General features: G+C 43.5%; 1 protein-coding gene and 1 long non-coding RNA gene across 2 annotated transcripts in view; both read right to left on the bottom strand.

Moving 5' to 3' along the window:
* The window catches only part of LOC111971844 (ephrin type-B receptor 1), a 170218-nt gene that overhangs the window by 69326 nt on the left and 84943 nt on the right, over positions 1–15949 (bottom strand). The window contains exons 4-5 of the mRNA XM_070446360.1: positions 14782–14937; positions 1606–1941 (exon numbers count right to left, since the gene is read on the bottom strand). Of these exons, the coding sequence (XP_070302461.1) occupies positions 1606–1941; positions 14782–14937 (492 nt within the window). The remainder of the gene's footprint in view (positions 1–1605; positions 1942–14781; positions 14938–15949) is intronic.
* On the bottom strand, positions 2820–3335 carry LOC139028523 (uncharacterized). The gene is made up of 2 exons (XR_011480769.1): positions 3103–3335; positions 2820–2991 (listed from the first exon to the last, which is right to left on the bottom strand). It is a non-coding gene; the product is annotated as an uncharacterized lncRNA (long non-coding RNA).

The following is a 15949-nucleotide window of genomic DNA, read 5'->3' as shown; positions in this document are numbered from 1 at the left end:
TGCTTTTCTTTCAAAAACAAGGACATTTCTAAGTGAATTACTTGTTTTGGAGCTATGACTCACTTGCAGTGGGGAATCTCAGAAGATTACTATAGGTATGGAAAATATGTGTTAAAACAGCCATGCTCAACTGGCAGACCACGGATCCCGACGGATCCAGACCCAGCACGGGGTCAATACGGACCACAGGATCCGACCCCAAATAAATAAAACATTTAAAATAATGTTTTGTGAAATCAGTCGGGCTTTCTACTTACTGCTGTTGAGTAATTCATGGGCAGTTTTCCTCTTGTTATGTCATTCACTGTCAGACCTTAGAGAGCTATTTATAACCTGTCTGAAATGTCTAGTTGATGAACTACAGTAGTAGCCATGTTAGCTACGTAGGTAAATTAGGCTAACCAGCTATCTAAATCTTGTAGTTATCATGGCCAGATTACATGCCCATGGGCCTCGACCCACAGGGGGCCCCCATTGATTTTGTTGAGTCACTCAGGTATCATATGAACAACCATAAGCCATGGTAGAATGTGTAGAATTGTAGGAATTAGGTTTAAAATGGCAACAGTTTCTCTCTGCCAAAAAGAGGGGTATGAACAGTATGAACAGTTTGGGGACACATGGGTTGCGAGGTGGGGGTTTGTTACTATGCCGATAAAGGACCATATCCATCTGGGCGTTTGCCACCTAGGAAATTTAAGTAACCAAACCTTTTTGAATAGTAGTTGAGAACCCCTGCGTTAAAATAAGTGAGTGTACTGTATGTATACTCATTGTATAATGACAGACTACAGGTCTTCTCTATGCTCTCTGTTGTTTGGTTCAACATGATTCTAACTGAATGCGACTGAACACGATGTTAGCTCACTGAGCTCAGTAACCTTGGTTAAATAAAGGTTCAATAAAATGTAAAAAATAAATCAAACCTTGATCCCATTGAAGTGAAAGGAATATAGCAGTGCAAGACAATCTTGATGTACCTCCGGGAACATTCACAGTGGAACGAGGCAGAGAGTCATAATTGGAATCCTTCTCAAGTCTTCCTAACAACGATTCCTATGTCTGGACGAAGTGGGCCGTTGGCTGCCCTGGCATTACCCATGGGGTATAGCGTGTGACAGGAGCACTGATTATTAGAATGGCTTCTCAATGAAACAATGTCTCCTTCATTTACTACACTTTAGTACACCAACCGATAAGGTTGACAGAGCCAGATACTATTTACCTCACATTTAAATTACTAAGTCCATATGATGTTTCAATAGCATAAATAATGAATGTTGTCTATGTTGTGAAAGACATACAACGAATAAACCGATTTGTGACATTTGAATATTTAAAAAACGTAATGAACAATCCAAAACAGTCTTGACAAAAGATCAAAAGTTTGTCTTTGGTTCAAGAATGTCTCCAGCTTAAAAAACAAGAAATGCCAGAAGTACTCATGTGTTGTTGTGTGATACCATTAATCATTTAGAAGATTAATATAATGTAAGCCTTGAAGAATTGATTCCCAGAACAAAGCTTTATAATGGTTGCCAGTGGAGGCTGTATATGAACACATGGTGTGAGACACAACGCATGGTGCTGTACAATGCCACTGACCAGCCTGGTTAGTGGTGATGTTGATGGACACGTGCTGAGCAGGGTAGGGACTCTTGTTGGTGACTCCATTGAAAGCGTGTATCTCGAAGGTGTAGGGGGTGTGGGCCCACAGGTTACTGATGAACACTCTGGTCTCGGTCAAACCCTGCTGCCTGGGTACATACTCCACGTTGTCATCACAATGGGAGCATGATGGCCGGTCTGCACGGCACTTCCTGCACACGATGTTGTAGGTGATGTCATCACGGGCGCCAGTCTCCCTTGGAGGATGCCACTCCAGGATTACCGAGGTCTCGTTGACGATGGAGATGACGTTTCTGGGACCAGAGGGGACACCTGGATAGGAAGAGGGAATGCAGTGCAGACATGAATATACTGCACAGTATGTAGTATGGTGTCTGTTTCAGCAACTGGCTATTACTTTAATATGGCACGGCAAAAAGACACTGCACTCTGATATGAAAGAGATATTAGGATCAACCATAGTGATCAACAAATAATACTAACTCAGATGTAAATATATAGCACTGATGTCACCATTTCAGTCAAAAAATATGCACACACGAGTAATTTAACTCCTTCTGTTTTACCAATCGTCTGTAATGTTGACAAATACATAATTTGCATTACATTCAGTCAGAACCATAAATATACTAAACAAAAATGAACACAAAATGCAACAACTTCAACAATTTCAACGATTTTATTGAGTTACAGTTTTACAGTTCATATAAGGAAATCAGTCAATTAAAATTCATGAGGCCCTATTCTAGCGATTTCACATGCCTGTGCAGGGGCGCAGCCATGGGTGGGACTGGGAGGGCATAGGCACACCCACTTGGGAGCCAGACCCAGCCAATCAGAATGATTTTCCCCACAAAAAGGCTTTATTACAGACAGAAATACTCCTCAGATTTATCAACTGTCCAGGTGGCTGGTCTCAGACGATCCAGCAGGTGAAGAAGCCGGATGTGGAGGACCTGGGCTAGCTTGGTTACACGTGGTCTGTTGTTGTGAGGCCGATTGGACGTACTGCCAAATTCTCTAAAATGACGTTGGAGGCGGATTATGGTAGAGAAATTAACATTCAAAGCTCTGGCAACAGCTCTGGTGGACATTCCTGCAGTCAGCATGCCAATTGCACGCTCCCTCAAAACCATCTGTTGTCACGCTTTACAAAAATCGGACCCAGAAGCAGACCAGGACAAGGTGAGTATGAAGATGGTGAGAATTTATTTAAATGATGAGAACGTGGAGGTAGATAGTTCCGGGTGGCGGAGCGGACAGCGGAGGTGGGTTGATGGAAGTGGATGAGCAGATCCAAAGGATAGGAAAAAACACTAGCAACGAGCAGACAGGGATGGGTGATGGGTTCCGGAAGAATAGCTGTAGATAGAACAAAACGGAGGTCAGTTAAAGGCAAGCAGATGTACAAAACAATAAAACAAAACAAAACAAACTCTATAACTTGGAGACTGGTTCGTGAGCAAAACATACTGGTCATGGCTAACGATCCGGCAGGGAATGGAAGTCAGGTCAGAGCTTTTGAAGGGAAGAGATGATGATCAGGACAGGTGTGCAGAATACTGATGGGACACAGGTGCGGGTGAACATCAATCTCCCAACAAGCTAATTCGCCCGGCAACCAGACAGGGTGCGTTCCAGGACACCTGAAACACACTCCAGGACAGACACACAGGCAAACCCAGACTCAGGAAGCGGGATTCGTGACATCTGTGGCATTGTTTTTTGACAAAACTGCACATTTTTGAGTGGCCTTTTTTTTCCGTCCCCGGCACAAGTTGCACCTGTGTAATGATCATGCTGTTTAATCCGGTTCTTGATATGCCACATCTGTCAGGATGGATGGATTATCTTGGCAAAGGAGAAATGCTCACTGACAGGGGTATACACACATTTGTGCACATCATTTGAGCAAAATAGGCTATTTCACATGTTGCGTTTATGTTTTTGTTCCGTTATAAATAGTATATATCTACAGTACCAGTCAAAGGTTTGGACACACCTACTCATTCAAAGGTTTTTCTTTATTTTTACTATTTTCTACATTGTAGAAGAAAAGTGACGACATCAAAACTATGAAATGACGCATATGGAATCATGTAGTAACCAAAAATGTTTAAAACAAATCGAAATATATTTTATATTTGAGATTCTTCAAAGCAGCCACCTTTTGCCTTGATGACAGATTTGCACACTCTTGGCATTCTTTCAACCAGCTTCATGAGAAATGCTTTTCCAACAGTCTTGAAGGAGTTCCCACGTGTGCTGAGCACTTTTTGGCTGTTTTTCCTTCACTCTGCGGTCCAACTCATCCCAAACCATCTCAATTGGGTTGAGGGCAGGTGATTGTGGAGGCCAGGTCATCTGATGCAACACTCCATCACTCTCCTTGGTCAAATAGCTCTTACACAGCCTGCAGGTGTGTTTTAGGTCATTGTCCTGTTGAAAAAACAAATATTAGTCTCACTAAGCGCAAACCAGATGGGATGGTGTATCGCTGCAGAATGCTGTGGTAGCCATGCTGGTTAAGTGTGCCTTGAATTCTAAATAAATCACAGACAGTGTCACCAGCAAAGCACACCCACACCATCACACCTCCTCCTCCATGCTTCATGGTGGGAACCACACGTGCTGATATCATCCATTCACCTACTCAGTCTCACAAAGACACGGCGGTTGGAACCAAAAATCTCAAATGTGGACTCAGACCAAAGGACATATTTCCACCAGTCTAATGTCCATTGCCCGTGTTTCTTGGCCCAAGCCAGTCTCTTTTTCTTATTGGTGTCTTTTAGTAGTAGTTTCTTTGCAGCAATTCGACCATGAAGGCCTGATTCACACAGTCTCCTCTGAACAGTTGATGTTGAGATGTGTCTGTTACTTGAACTCTTTGAAGCATTTATTTGGGAGCTATCTTCTGTATACCACCCCTACCTTGTCACAACACAACTGATTGGCTCAAACGCATTAAGAAATAAAGAAATTCCACAAATTAACAAGGCACACCTTTTAATTGAAATGCATTTCAGGTGACTACCTCATGAATCTGGTTGAGAGAATGCCAAGATTGTGCAAAGATGTGATGAAGGCAAAGGGTGGCTACTTTGAAGAATCTCAAAAATAACATATATTTTGATTTGTTTAACACTTTTTGGTTGCTACATGATTCCATGTGTTATTTCATAGTTTTGATGTCTTCACTATTATTCTACAATGTAGAAAATAGTAAAAATAAAGAAAAGCCCTGGAATGAGTAGGTGTGTCCAAACTTTTGACTGGTACTGTATGTAACTGCTATGCGTTTCGCAGAAATGATCCCCCACTGGTTATTAGACTTCATGGGGTATTCAGCTGCCATTTAGCCCCATATGTTATTGATGTTGATGTGTTGCAACAGTGTTACAATACCATTAACATGACAAAGCGCAGCATGGGAGCTGAAATTACACCACTCAATCACCCCCTCCTAGCCAACCTTCCTACACAACCTCATCCCTCTCACCAACATTCACTCATACTGGAACACTGAAACAGTTTTCACTACATTTCTCATGTTTCCCTTTCATTTGAACTGGCTGGCTCTGTGATCCCTGCCAGGGACGTTGGGTTTTGTTGTGCACTGTTTCCATCTCTGTGCTTGAGACTAAAGCTATTATCATCACACAACATTATCTTGTCCAATCATATTTTTGTGGACATATTTCCCTATGGTGGCTGCACTGAAGGCTTCTCAAAACTTCAAGATTGCATTCACAATAGTCGGTTGTTACTGTATGTGTGTGTTTACAATTTCACGAAGCCCAACCATCACTGTGGGACTCCAATTTTTATTTGACCATTCTACCAGTGAATCAAGAGAAACTGACAGATCATTGTGTTGGCTGACCAATTTAACATATGCCTTTCTGATAGCGGTTGCCGATGTACACACAGGGGTCTGACCACGCCTTAGCAGCCTGGGTTTTCTGTCTCTCTGATTCACTTTTTCTGTCTTCTCCCTTTCATCTCCGTAAGTCACGGCTGTGATCTGAATATATGGGAATTGGTCAATATTCCCCTCTTTTATATTTCTCTCTCCTGATCCACCTCCTCACATTCTCTGTTTCTCTATGTGAAGCAGAGCCAGCAGTCTGAGTCTGTGGATTACAACAGTAATGGTCAGGTGTTGTGGAGAAGAGTGGCTTTGCTCTATACAGCAGCTCTATAGTAGACCAGCCAGTGAACTGTATAGGGAATACATCTGTCTTGCTTACTGTTTGTTAATATATGTAATTGTGTACTTTCTAAATGTATCTTGATATGGCTGTAAGTAGGTGTTGATTGCCATGTGTGGCCAATTAGAGACTCTATTAGTTGGGATTTATTGAAAGACTCGGTTCACACTTCACATAACACAGGGTCACTGGTCCTTTCAGTGAAAAGCCTGTCTTAGTTTTAATAGATCCTGTTGCGATGTCTGTGATGTGTTTCTCAGCTCTGCAAAAATAAAACACGGAGGGGTGGAGAAGGCTGATCTGATCACTACTTAATGTCTAATTTACAGGCCACATTATCGCCACTAGCACCTCCCCGCTTTCATTTGCGAGGGAATCTAATTTGTCTACAGCGTTAGTTACTGTTCTCTCCCTCTCTCCCCCACTGTCCCATCAGCTATAGGAGTCAAGGTTGATTTGGCTCAGTGGCACAGGGCTGCACCAAGCTGAGTTATCGACACCAAGACCCTCAGACTGGTCTGTAGATCTATGCTAATTAACTTGAGGGTAATTGATACTGCGCCTCGTGCCCCTGCCCTCAGGGACACGACAGGGGGGTAATCGTTTTGCCATTGACTAGCCTTTGATGGATCACCAGCCTTCTGTACAACCCTACCAGGAGACCTCAGAGTGAGAGTTACAGGGTTAGCCAACAATCTGTAGCAAATATGCAATTTAAGTGTAGAATGGACTTTTTTCTCATCAACTGTGAGTTACAATAACAGTTCACATATGGAGAAACAGAATAATTAAGTACATACAAGAAGCCGCCACAGATTCATCAAAAGCCCAAAACTCTTTGAAGGTTGTATTCATTTCTGTGAGCAAAATAACAACTACAAAAAAGGAATCTTGCGTATTGACTGTCCAAACTACTCTGCAGTAACTAGAGAGGCCCATCACATAACCATCCCCCATCACCCCAGCAAGACCAAGAGCCAAAGGCTAAACCCACAGCACACCAAGACATCGTCTGGAAGTCTGTCGGCACGCGACTCCACACGCTAACAATCACACCTCTGTTTACACAGCTAGGCCTCACATCCACATCCAGGAACACTTCTTCCTTGACCGGACCGGTCGTTTTTCTCCTTCTTTCCCGCTGATGCCATTCTGGCGGTCCTTTTTCTCTCATTCTTTTCCGCTGATGCCATTCTGGCGGTCCTTTTTCTCTCATTCTTTTCCGCTGATGCCAATTTCTGGCGGTCCTTTTTCTCTCATTCTTTTCCGCTGATGCCATTCCGGAACTGCGCCCAGAGGGGCTAGGAAATAACAGGCCGGACTCTACTGATCTGTATTATCAGGCATTCCAGATGCCCTGTGGGAGGCCCATGACAAAACTGCCCTTTGGTGTTTGAAAAGGCCATGATATGACTCAAGGAAAAGTTATCTTCCACCGGACATTTTAATACATTATATTTAGTAACGCAACAATGTAATCTAGCTAGTAAGTCTGGTAGTTTACGCATTATGTTGCCCCCCCCCCCACTGGGCACAGACGTCAGTTCAAGTCTAGTTTTGATTTACATTTGTTTGAATGATCAACTAACTTGAATTCAATTTAAATTACATGTTTTGGTTGAAATTACATGGAAACAACATTGATTCCACTAGTTTTTGCCCAGTGGGCCTGGATTTAAACAGGATTCTGTGACCTGATGTCCTAATAAAGAACAGGAGAAGTAGGGTTTTAATGGGTATGTCTCAGAGACAAATTGCTTTTTGAATGTCAATCTAGACTCTACAGTCCTCAGTGCTTCTGCCATGTGCTACTGTATATCAAAACCCAAGGGGGCACAGCAGTCTGAAACTGTCTGCTCTAAAGATGCCAAGGCTGCTTTAACATTCAACCTTACCTTTCGAGGAAAACCCATGAGAGGCCGTTTTAGTTTCAATCTGTCTGGAGCAACACTTTATTTGTATGTTTTCATGACCTTTTGTAGCTGTCTATGTCTGAGTGTGAAAGCAAAGGGAAGAGGGTAACTGAGTCTCTACGCTACCTGCATATTTCATGAGACTGAGTGAGTGGGCAAGAGATGACCAGGCCCATGTTTTTACATGTGCATATTGTAATAATATAAATAAAAATTTGGTCGGTGCTTACATTTGTCCTATTTCACACATGTACAAGTGTGCATCATACACATATGTGTTTTTGCATATCCCAAATCCCCCTGAGACAGCCTTGGAGATTGGGGTCACGGTCAGCCATTATTAACAGCGACCCTGGAGCAACTAGGGTTAAGTGCCTTGCTCAAGGGCACATTGGCAGATTTTTCACATTGGTAGCTCAGGGATTCAAACTAGCAACACTCTAACTGATAGGCTACCTGCTGCCCTGCCCTCCGTGCATGCATGTGTGACCACAAATGACCACACAGACTGGGGAATTAATCTTACAGCTGCAGACATTAAGATGCTTGCCTCTTTGCGTGAGGCGGAGCTATGTGAGTGTAGAATGGTCTCATCACTCCTTTCCCTGATGGAGTAATAGCTATTGTCTCTCTATCTGACTCCAGGTAATTACCGTCAATGTTGTGTCAAGTCCACACACTGTGCAACACTGCTGGCTTGCCGTAGGGGTGCCGCTTTAATTAGAATAATTAAACATCAATGTTCTCCTCTCCAGCAGTATAGCAAGGCCCAGGATGGGGCCGGATGAGGGCTTCCAGGGGGGTGTACAGGGGAGGTACAGGAAGTTCCAATAGGGGGGTATGGATGGGGACCTGATGTTTAAGAGGTGTAGTAGTGAGTGATAGGTCTTTGAAGGAGCATGAAGGCTCACCAGTGCAGCTCCATGGTTATAGCGTAGCGTTGCTCTCCTGCTGACAGTGTGGGGAGAGTGTCAACCCATCAGCCTTCTAATCTGACAGAGGGAGCAGCAGAACACCAGCCCACTTTACACACACCTTGCCTTGCCTCGCTCACACTGATTCTACACACAGCCTAACAGCTGCTCTACTGCACAGTCCGTGAGCAGGGGAAACCAATAGAGAGAGAAAGTATACGTGTTTATACTACTAACGTGTGTGTGTGTAAGTGCGTACTGCTTGCATGTGGTGGGTGTGTTTATTTGTGTTTCTGAAATCCACCTTCATCTCTAAGCTAATTTGGTGAATAGTAAGTAGAATAAATATGTGAGTCAATAACATGCAAACTGAACAAGGATGCTTAGATGTACACCCGCTACGAGGCTGGCTTCAGGTTAGCTCTGCTCCACACTGTTTCCTCAGAGATCTGCCTTCCACAACTGTGCAGCGTTTTCAAGCGAACTCACACTGTCCTCAATTAGCACTCGACATCAGTGGGGGGAATAATTATTTAAGCTGATACATCCTGATTGACATAAACAGTAAGAGGATAAGGACACGGGTGGCCAGCCACACTCTACAGTCAGAAACCATGCATTCATTACATTGATTAAAGCTTCAGCATCATATCTGCACTCTTCACTACTGTAATCATATGCCATGCAGCTGCTGTCTCTGAACACTTTTAATAGTCAAAGTGGTAAGTGGGAGTAGATGAAAAGGGGAAGGTTGGTTTCTGAATAATACTAAAAAAAAAACACCCAAAAATTCAAATCACATTGACAAAATGTTTATGAAATGGTAGGGAAAAACTTTACAGACACTATAGGAAAGTAAGAGGAGGATCTCATTTACTCTGATATCACAGGAGGTTGGTGGCACCTTAATTGGGGAGTACGGATTCGTGGTAATGGCTGGAGTGGAATAGGTGGAATGGTATCAAATACACTACATTCCATTCACGCCGTTCAAGACATTATTATGAGCCGTCTTCCCCTCAGCAGCCTCCTGTGTCTGATATTAGGATCGTTCCTCCCTCTCTCACTTCTTTCCTTTTTTAGTCTTCTCTCTTTCCATAAAATTGAGAAGAAGACCTTTTGTGTGTCTGGATGGTTGATGACTTGGTAATGGTCACAGCACAGGGTCCCCAGTGACGGCTGTGGTGGAACAAAGCCTGTCTAAGAGTAAAGGCCCTATAGTCAGGAGCTCTTTTCAACTACACCCACATGCCTTTCAGCCTCCTCCGCACTGTCTCAGTACTGTCTCACTGGAGTTAACAGCTAGCGGATTAGAGGGAAACACTGAGAGACACATTATAGGAGAGATAGACTGTGTCAGGAAGAACAAGAGAGAGAGTGAGAGAGAGAGAGAGAGAGAGAGAGTGTTACAACACTGTACATTGCCAATAATAACATTTGACATTTCTATATTATAAAAAAAAAAAAGAGTAATATTTACTGTAAATTTCTGATTGCTAATTTCCCTTGTTTATTGTCTATTACACTTGCTTTGACAATGTAAACATGTTTCCAATGCCAATGCCAATTTGAATTGAATTGATTTCAGAGAGAGAGAGGGGAGAGAAAGAGAGAGACAGAGAGAGAGGGAGGGAGACAGGGAAAGAGAGTGTCAGAGAGGACAAGCAAGAGAAAGTATGCGTCAATGAGGATGAGAGAGTATGCGTCAGGGAGGACTAGAGAGAGCGAGAGAGAGGGAGAGAGAGTGTCATGGAAAACGAGAGAGAGAGTGTCAGGGATGACAAGAGAGAGAGCGAGAGAGAGAGAGAGAGAGAGAGAGAGAGAGAGAGAGAGAGAGAGAGAGAGAGAGAGAGAGAGAGAGAGAGAAAGACTAAACAGAGAATACACAGTGGCAGAATACCTGACCACTATGAATGACCCAACATTAAGGAAATCATTGACTATGTATAGACTCAGTGAGCATAGCCTTGCTATTGATAAAGGTTGCCGAAGGCAGACCTGGCTCTCAAGAAAAGACAGGCTATGTGCACACAGCCCACAAAATGAGATAGAAACTGAGCTGTACTTCTTAACATCTTGCCAAATGTATACACATATTTCCCTCAGATAACACAGACCCACAAAGAATTTGAAAATAAAATGTTGATACAAGTCCCATATATATTAGGTTAAATCCCAGAGTATGCCATTAGATCAGCAAGATTTGTGACCTGTTGCCTCAAGAAAAGGGCAACCAGTGAAGAACAAACATAATTATAAATACAACCATATTTATGTTTATTTATTTCCGCTTTTGTACTTCAACTATTTGCACATCGTTACAACACTGTATGTAGCCATAAAATGACATTTCTGTCACACCCTGATCTGTTTCACCTGTCTTTGTGATCGTCACCACCCCCTCCAGGTGTTGACCTTCTTCCCCATTATCCCCTGTGAATTTATACCTGTGTTCTCTGTTTGTCTGTTGCCAATTCGTTTTGTTTCGTCAAGCCTACCAGTGTTTTTCCCTCTGTTCCTGTCTCTCGATTGTTCCTGTTTTGTAGTTTTCCCGGTTTTGACCTTTTCTGCCTGCCCTGACCCTGAGCCTGCCTGCCTGTCATTCTGCACCTTTGCCACACCTATCTGTATTATTGACCACTGCCTGCCCTTGACCTGTCTTTTACTGCCCCTGTTGGATTAATAAACTGTTGTTAATTTGATGTTGTCTGCATCTGGGTCTTACCTTGAAATGTGATAGTTTGAAATGTCTCTGTTCCTTTGGAACTTTTGTGAGTATAATGTTTACTGTTCATTTTGTTATTGTTTATTTCACTTTTGTTTATTATCTATTTCACATGCTTTGACAATGTAATCATATTTTCCCATGCCAATAAAGACATTTGAATTGAACTAGAGAGAGAGAGGGATAAGAGTGTGAGCATTGATAGGTGGTGGAGGTGAGCATGTGTGGCAGAGGGTAATTGTTGTGAAAGAAAGAACCATTACAAGAAGTCCAGTTTTACCATTTCTCTCTCTCTCACACCACACACACAACACACACACACACACACACACACACACACACACACACCACACACACACACACACACACACACCACACACACACAACACACACACACACACACACAAACACACAAACCACACACGCCCAGCGGACCTATAGATGCTTCTAAGACCCAACTCTAGAACCCGAGAGAGTACCTTCATCCTGCTAATCACATTAAAACAGAAAGTGGAGCTGGAATGGAGAAAGAGGAGAGAGAAGGGATAAAGGCCTTCCTGAAGCTCTTCTGCATTGTTCTATAGTGGGGCCCCAGGATTGGAACAGCACTGACGGTCCAGGCCCAGCAGGAGTCCAGGCTTCATCTCTTAGTCACAGCAAAGTCACATGAACGGAGTGAGAAAAGCCCCTCACCAGCGCCTCACCACCATCAGGGATAAGAGGCCAGAGAGAGAAAAGACAAGCACCCCACACTCTAGTGGACTCATTGGTGAAATGTTATTCATATTTTTCATAATTCCATAATTAATAAACATTATACAAATTAAAAAAACACAGAAAATCCAGTTGTTCTATGTCAAACGTTTATGTTACAGTGCATTTGGAAAGTATTCAGAACGCGTTTTCCACATTTTGTTACGTTACAGCCTTATTCTAAAATTTATTAAATAGTCCCCCCCTTATCAATCTACACACAACACCCCATAATTACAAAGCAAAAAAAAATAGAAATGTTTGCAAATGTATTAAAAATAAAAACTGAAATATCACCTTTACATAAGAATTCAGACCTTTTACTCAGTACTTTGCTGAACTTCAAGTCTTATTGGGTATGACGCTACAATCTTGTGTGCTACAAGTGTGTGTGTGTATTTGGGGAGTTTCTCCCATTCTTCTCTGCAGATCCTCTCAAGCTATGTCAGGTGGGATGGGGAGCATTGCTACACCGCTATTTTCAGGTCTCTGCAGAGATGTTCAATCGGGTTCAAGTCCGGGCTCTGGCTCGTTCACACAAAGACATTCAGAGACTTGTCCCGATGCCACTCCTGCGTTGTCTTGGCTGTGTGCTTAGGGTCGTTGTCCTGTTGGAAGGTGAACCTTCACCCCAGTCTGAGATCGTGAGCGCTCTGGAGCAGGTTTTCATCAAGGATCTCTGTACTTTGCTCCGTTCATCTTTCCCTCGAACCTGACTAGTCTCCCAGTCCCTGCTGCTCAAAAACATCCTCACAGCATGATGCTGCCACCACCCTGCTTCACCGTAGGGATGGTGTCAGGTTTCCTCCAGACATGAAGAATGGCATTCAGACCAGAGTTCTATCTTGGTTTCATCAGACCAGAGAATCTTGTTTCTCATGGTCTGAGAGTTCTTTAGGTGCCTTTTGGCAAACTCAAAGCAGGCTGTCATGTGGCTTTTACTAAGGAGTGGCTTCCGTCTGGACATTCTACCATAAAGGCCTGATTAGTGGAGTGCTGCAGAGATGGTTGTCCTTCTGGAAGGTTCTCCCATCTCCACAGAGGAACTCTGGAGCTCTGTCAGAGTGACCATGGGGTTCTTGGTCACTTCCCTGACCAAGACCCTTCTCCCCCAATTGCTCAGCTTGGCCGGGCGGCCAGCTCTAGGAAGAGTCTTGGTAGTTCCAAACGTCTTCCATTTAAGAATGATGGAGGCCACTCTGTTCTTGGGGACCTTGAATGCTGCAGAAATATTTTTGTACCCTTCCCCAGATCTGTGCCTCGACACAATCCTGTCTCGGTGCTCTACGGACAATTCCTTCAATCTCATGGCTTGGTTTTTGCTCTGACATACACTGTCAACTGTGGAACCTTATATAGACAGGTGTGTACCTTTCCAAATCATGACCAATCAGTTGAATATACTACAGGTGGACTCCAATCAAATCGCAAGGATGATCAATGGAACCAGGATGCACCTGAGCTCAATTTCGAAGCTAATAGCAAAGGGTCTGAATACTTATAAGGTATTTCTGTTTTTTATTTTGTATACATTTACAATTCTTTTTCCAAAAACCAGTTTCCGCTTTGTCATTATGGGGTATTGTTTGTAGATTGATGAGGAAAAAAAATATTTAATCAATTTTTTAATGAGGCTGTAACGTAACAAAATGTGGAAAAGGGGAAGGGGTCTGAATACTTTCTGAATGCACTGTATATTTCAGTCTTCTGTGAAGTGTAATATTGGAATGCAAACTCAAGATTGAATACATTTCAACTCTATATCTGACATGGTACAGGTGTTTTATTTTAAGCCCATAACCATATGTGGGAGGTACATACTTTTGTTTCAAAGTAGATTTGTTTAAAACTACAAAGAGACACTCTGTGTGACCCTGATATATCCCACTGCAGTAAAAGGTTAATGCTCTAGCCCTGGGTTTTGCAGATCCAAAGTGTCTCCAAAGTGTCCCTCTGAGAAGCACCATTTGCATGGTTTGGAGGCAATGAAATAGAAGAGTTATAATAGCACGTCTAAGGGGTCTGGATAGAACAACAGTGGTTCAATAGACTGTGTTTTCTGACCCAACAACCTTTCATTCACAAACTAGTTTCATATTCAACTATTTATGAATGGGGTGACCGTGTCTTATTTTCCCCTAGTACTTGTCTATCCAGGTCACCTACATAGCGCAGTGCCCCACTTTCTCTGTCCCTGTGGGTTTGAAGGGAACTGAATCAGGGAGTTTTAGGGCAGTGGTTGGAGTGGCTGGCTCAACCTCAGGGACAGCAGTTAAATGGTATTCATGTATCAACCTACATTGATATGATCTGGGGCAATGGGGCAGATGGAGAGAGACCTAGAACAGCTGCTCATCCATCGATGGAATCATAAAGTCTTTCGGTCGGGCAGTTGTTTAGACCAGAGTGCTTTCTCCTTCTCACACTTCATTGACTGGACCTTGTGTTAAAGAGTGAGTATTCAAAATGAAGCTGGTAGAGGAGGGGGTGGCCATTCACCCATCCCTCAGGTTCTATACTGTTTCAGTCAAGCATGGGAAGTGCCGAATAAGCAGCACATGTAGAACAGTTGATATTGAGCACGCCCTCTTCAAATGTATTTTCCCATTGATTAGTCGGAGTGTGAGACTTACTGGTGCAGGAGGCCTCGGGCAGGTCCATGTCTCCTCTGTAGTATCCGTTACGGCAGCCGCAGATAGTGGCAGCCTCCACAGTGGAGCGGCTGTTGGGGGGGCACTGCAGACACAGCCCTGGCCCCTGGGTGGACTTGAACGTCCCCTGGGGACACGCTGCAGGGAGGACAGAAAGAAAAGACAGAGAGAACAGAGTATTTAGACTCTTCATCAACATCCCCAGTGTACTGTATCCAGGGCGCACATGTAGAATACCATTACTCCACCCATGGGTGAGTCTCGCAAACCAGACATTTCCTCCTGCGCAAAAGCCTGGAAATCACGTAACGGGTTGACTAAGAGAATTTAAGTTGCCTCATTATCATCAACCACCCACTCACCATTCAACCTCTCTCACTATATCTCTCTATGCCTTAGTACAGTACCTCTTCTGCTGTCAAAACATAACGCCAAAAAGAACAACAGATTAATTTCAGTCTGAGTATGTGGCAATAACATGGCGTGTAATAGGTTCCGGAATTACAGCAAAACACAGTTGTCCTCTGTAGCTCAGTTGGTAGAGCATGGTTTTTGCAACATGGTGTCCACCAGTTCTATCCCAGGACCAAACAGAAACTTGCATCCTGTAGCACAAATTCAAAACAGTTTTGGGACACTGTAAAGTCCATGGAGAATAAGAGCACCTCCTCCCAGCTGCCCACGGCACTGAGGCTAGGAAATACTGTCACCACCGATACATCTACGATAATCGAGAATTTCAATAAGCATTTTTCTACGGCTGGCCATGCTTTCCACCTGGCTACCCATACCCCGGCCAAGAGCTCTGCACCCCCCGCAGAAACTTTCCCAAGCCCCCCCGCTTCTCCTCCACCCAAATGTTCTGAAAGAGCTCGTCGGAGATCCCAAAAGATTGGAAAGCTGCCGCGGTCATCCCCCTCTTCAAACGGGGAGACACTCTAAACCCAAACTGTTACAGACCTATATCTATCCTGCCCTGCCTTTCTAAAGTCTTTGAAAGCCAAGTTAACAAACAGATCACTGACCATTTCAAAACCCACCGTACCTTCTCCGTTATGCAATCTGGTTTCAGAGCTGGTCATGGGTGCACCTCAGCCACGCTCAAGGTACTACACGATATCATAACCGCCATTGATAAAAGACAGTACTG

The sequence above is a fragment of the Salvelinus sp. IW2-2015 genome, linkage group LG13, assembly GCF_002910315.2.
Source record: "Salvelinus sp. IW2-2015 linkage group LG13, ASM291031v2, whole genome shotgun sequence".
Taxonomy (NCBI): domain Eukaryota; kingdom Metazoa; phylum Chordata; class Actinopteri; order Salmoniformes; family Salmonidae; genus Salvelinus; species Salvelinus sp. IW2-2015.
Note: the sequence above shows the minus strand (reverse complement) of the source record. Positions and strands in the feature narration are given on the sequence as shown.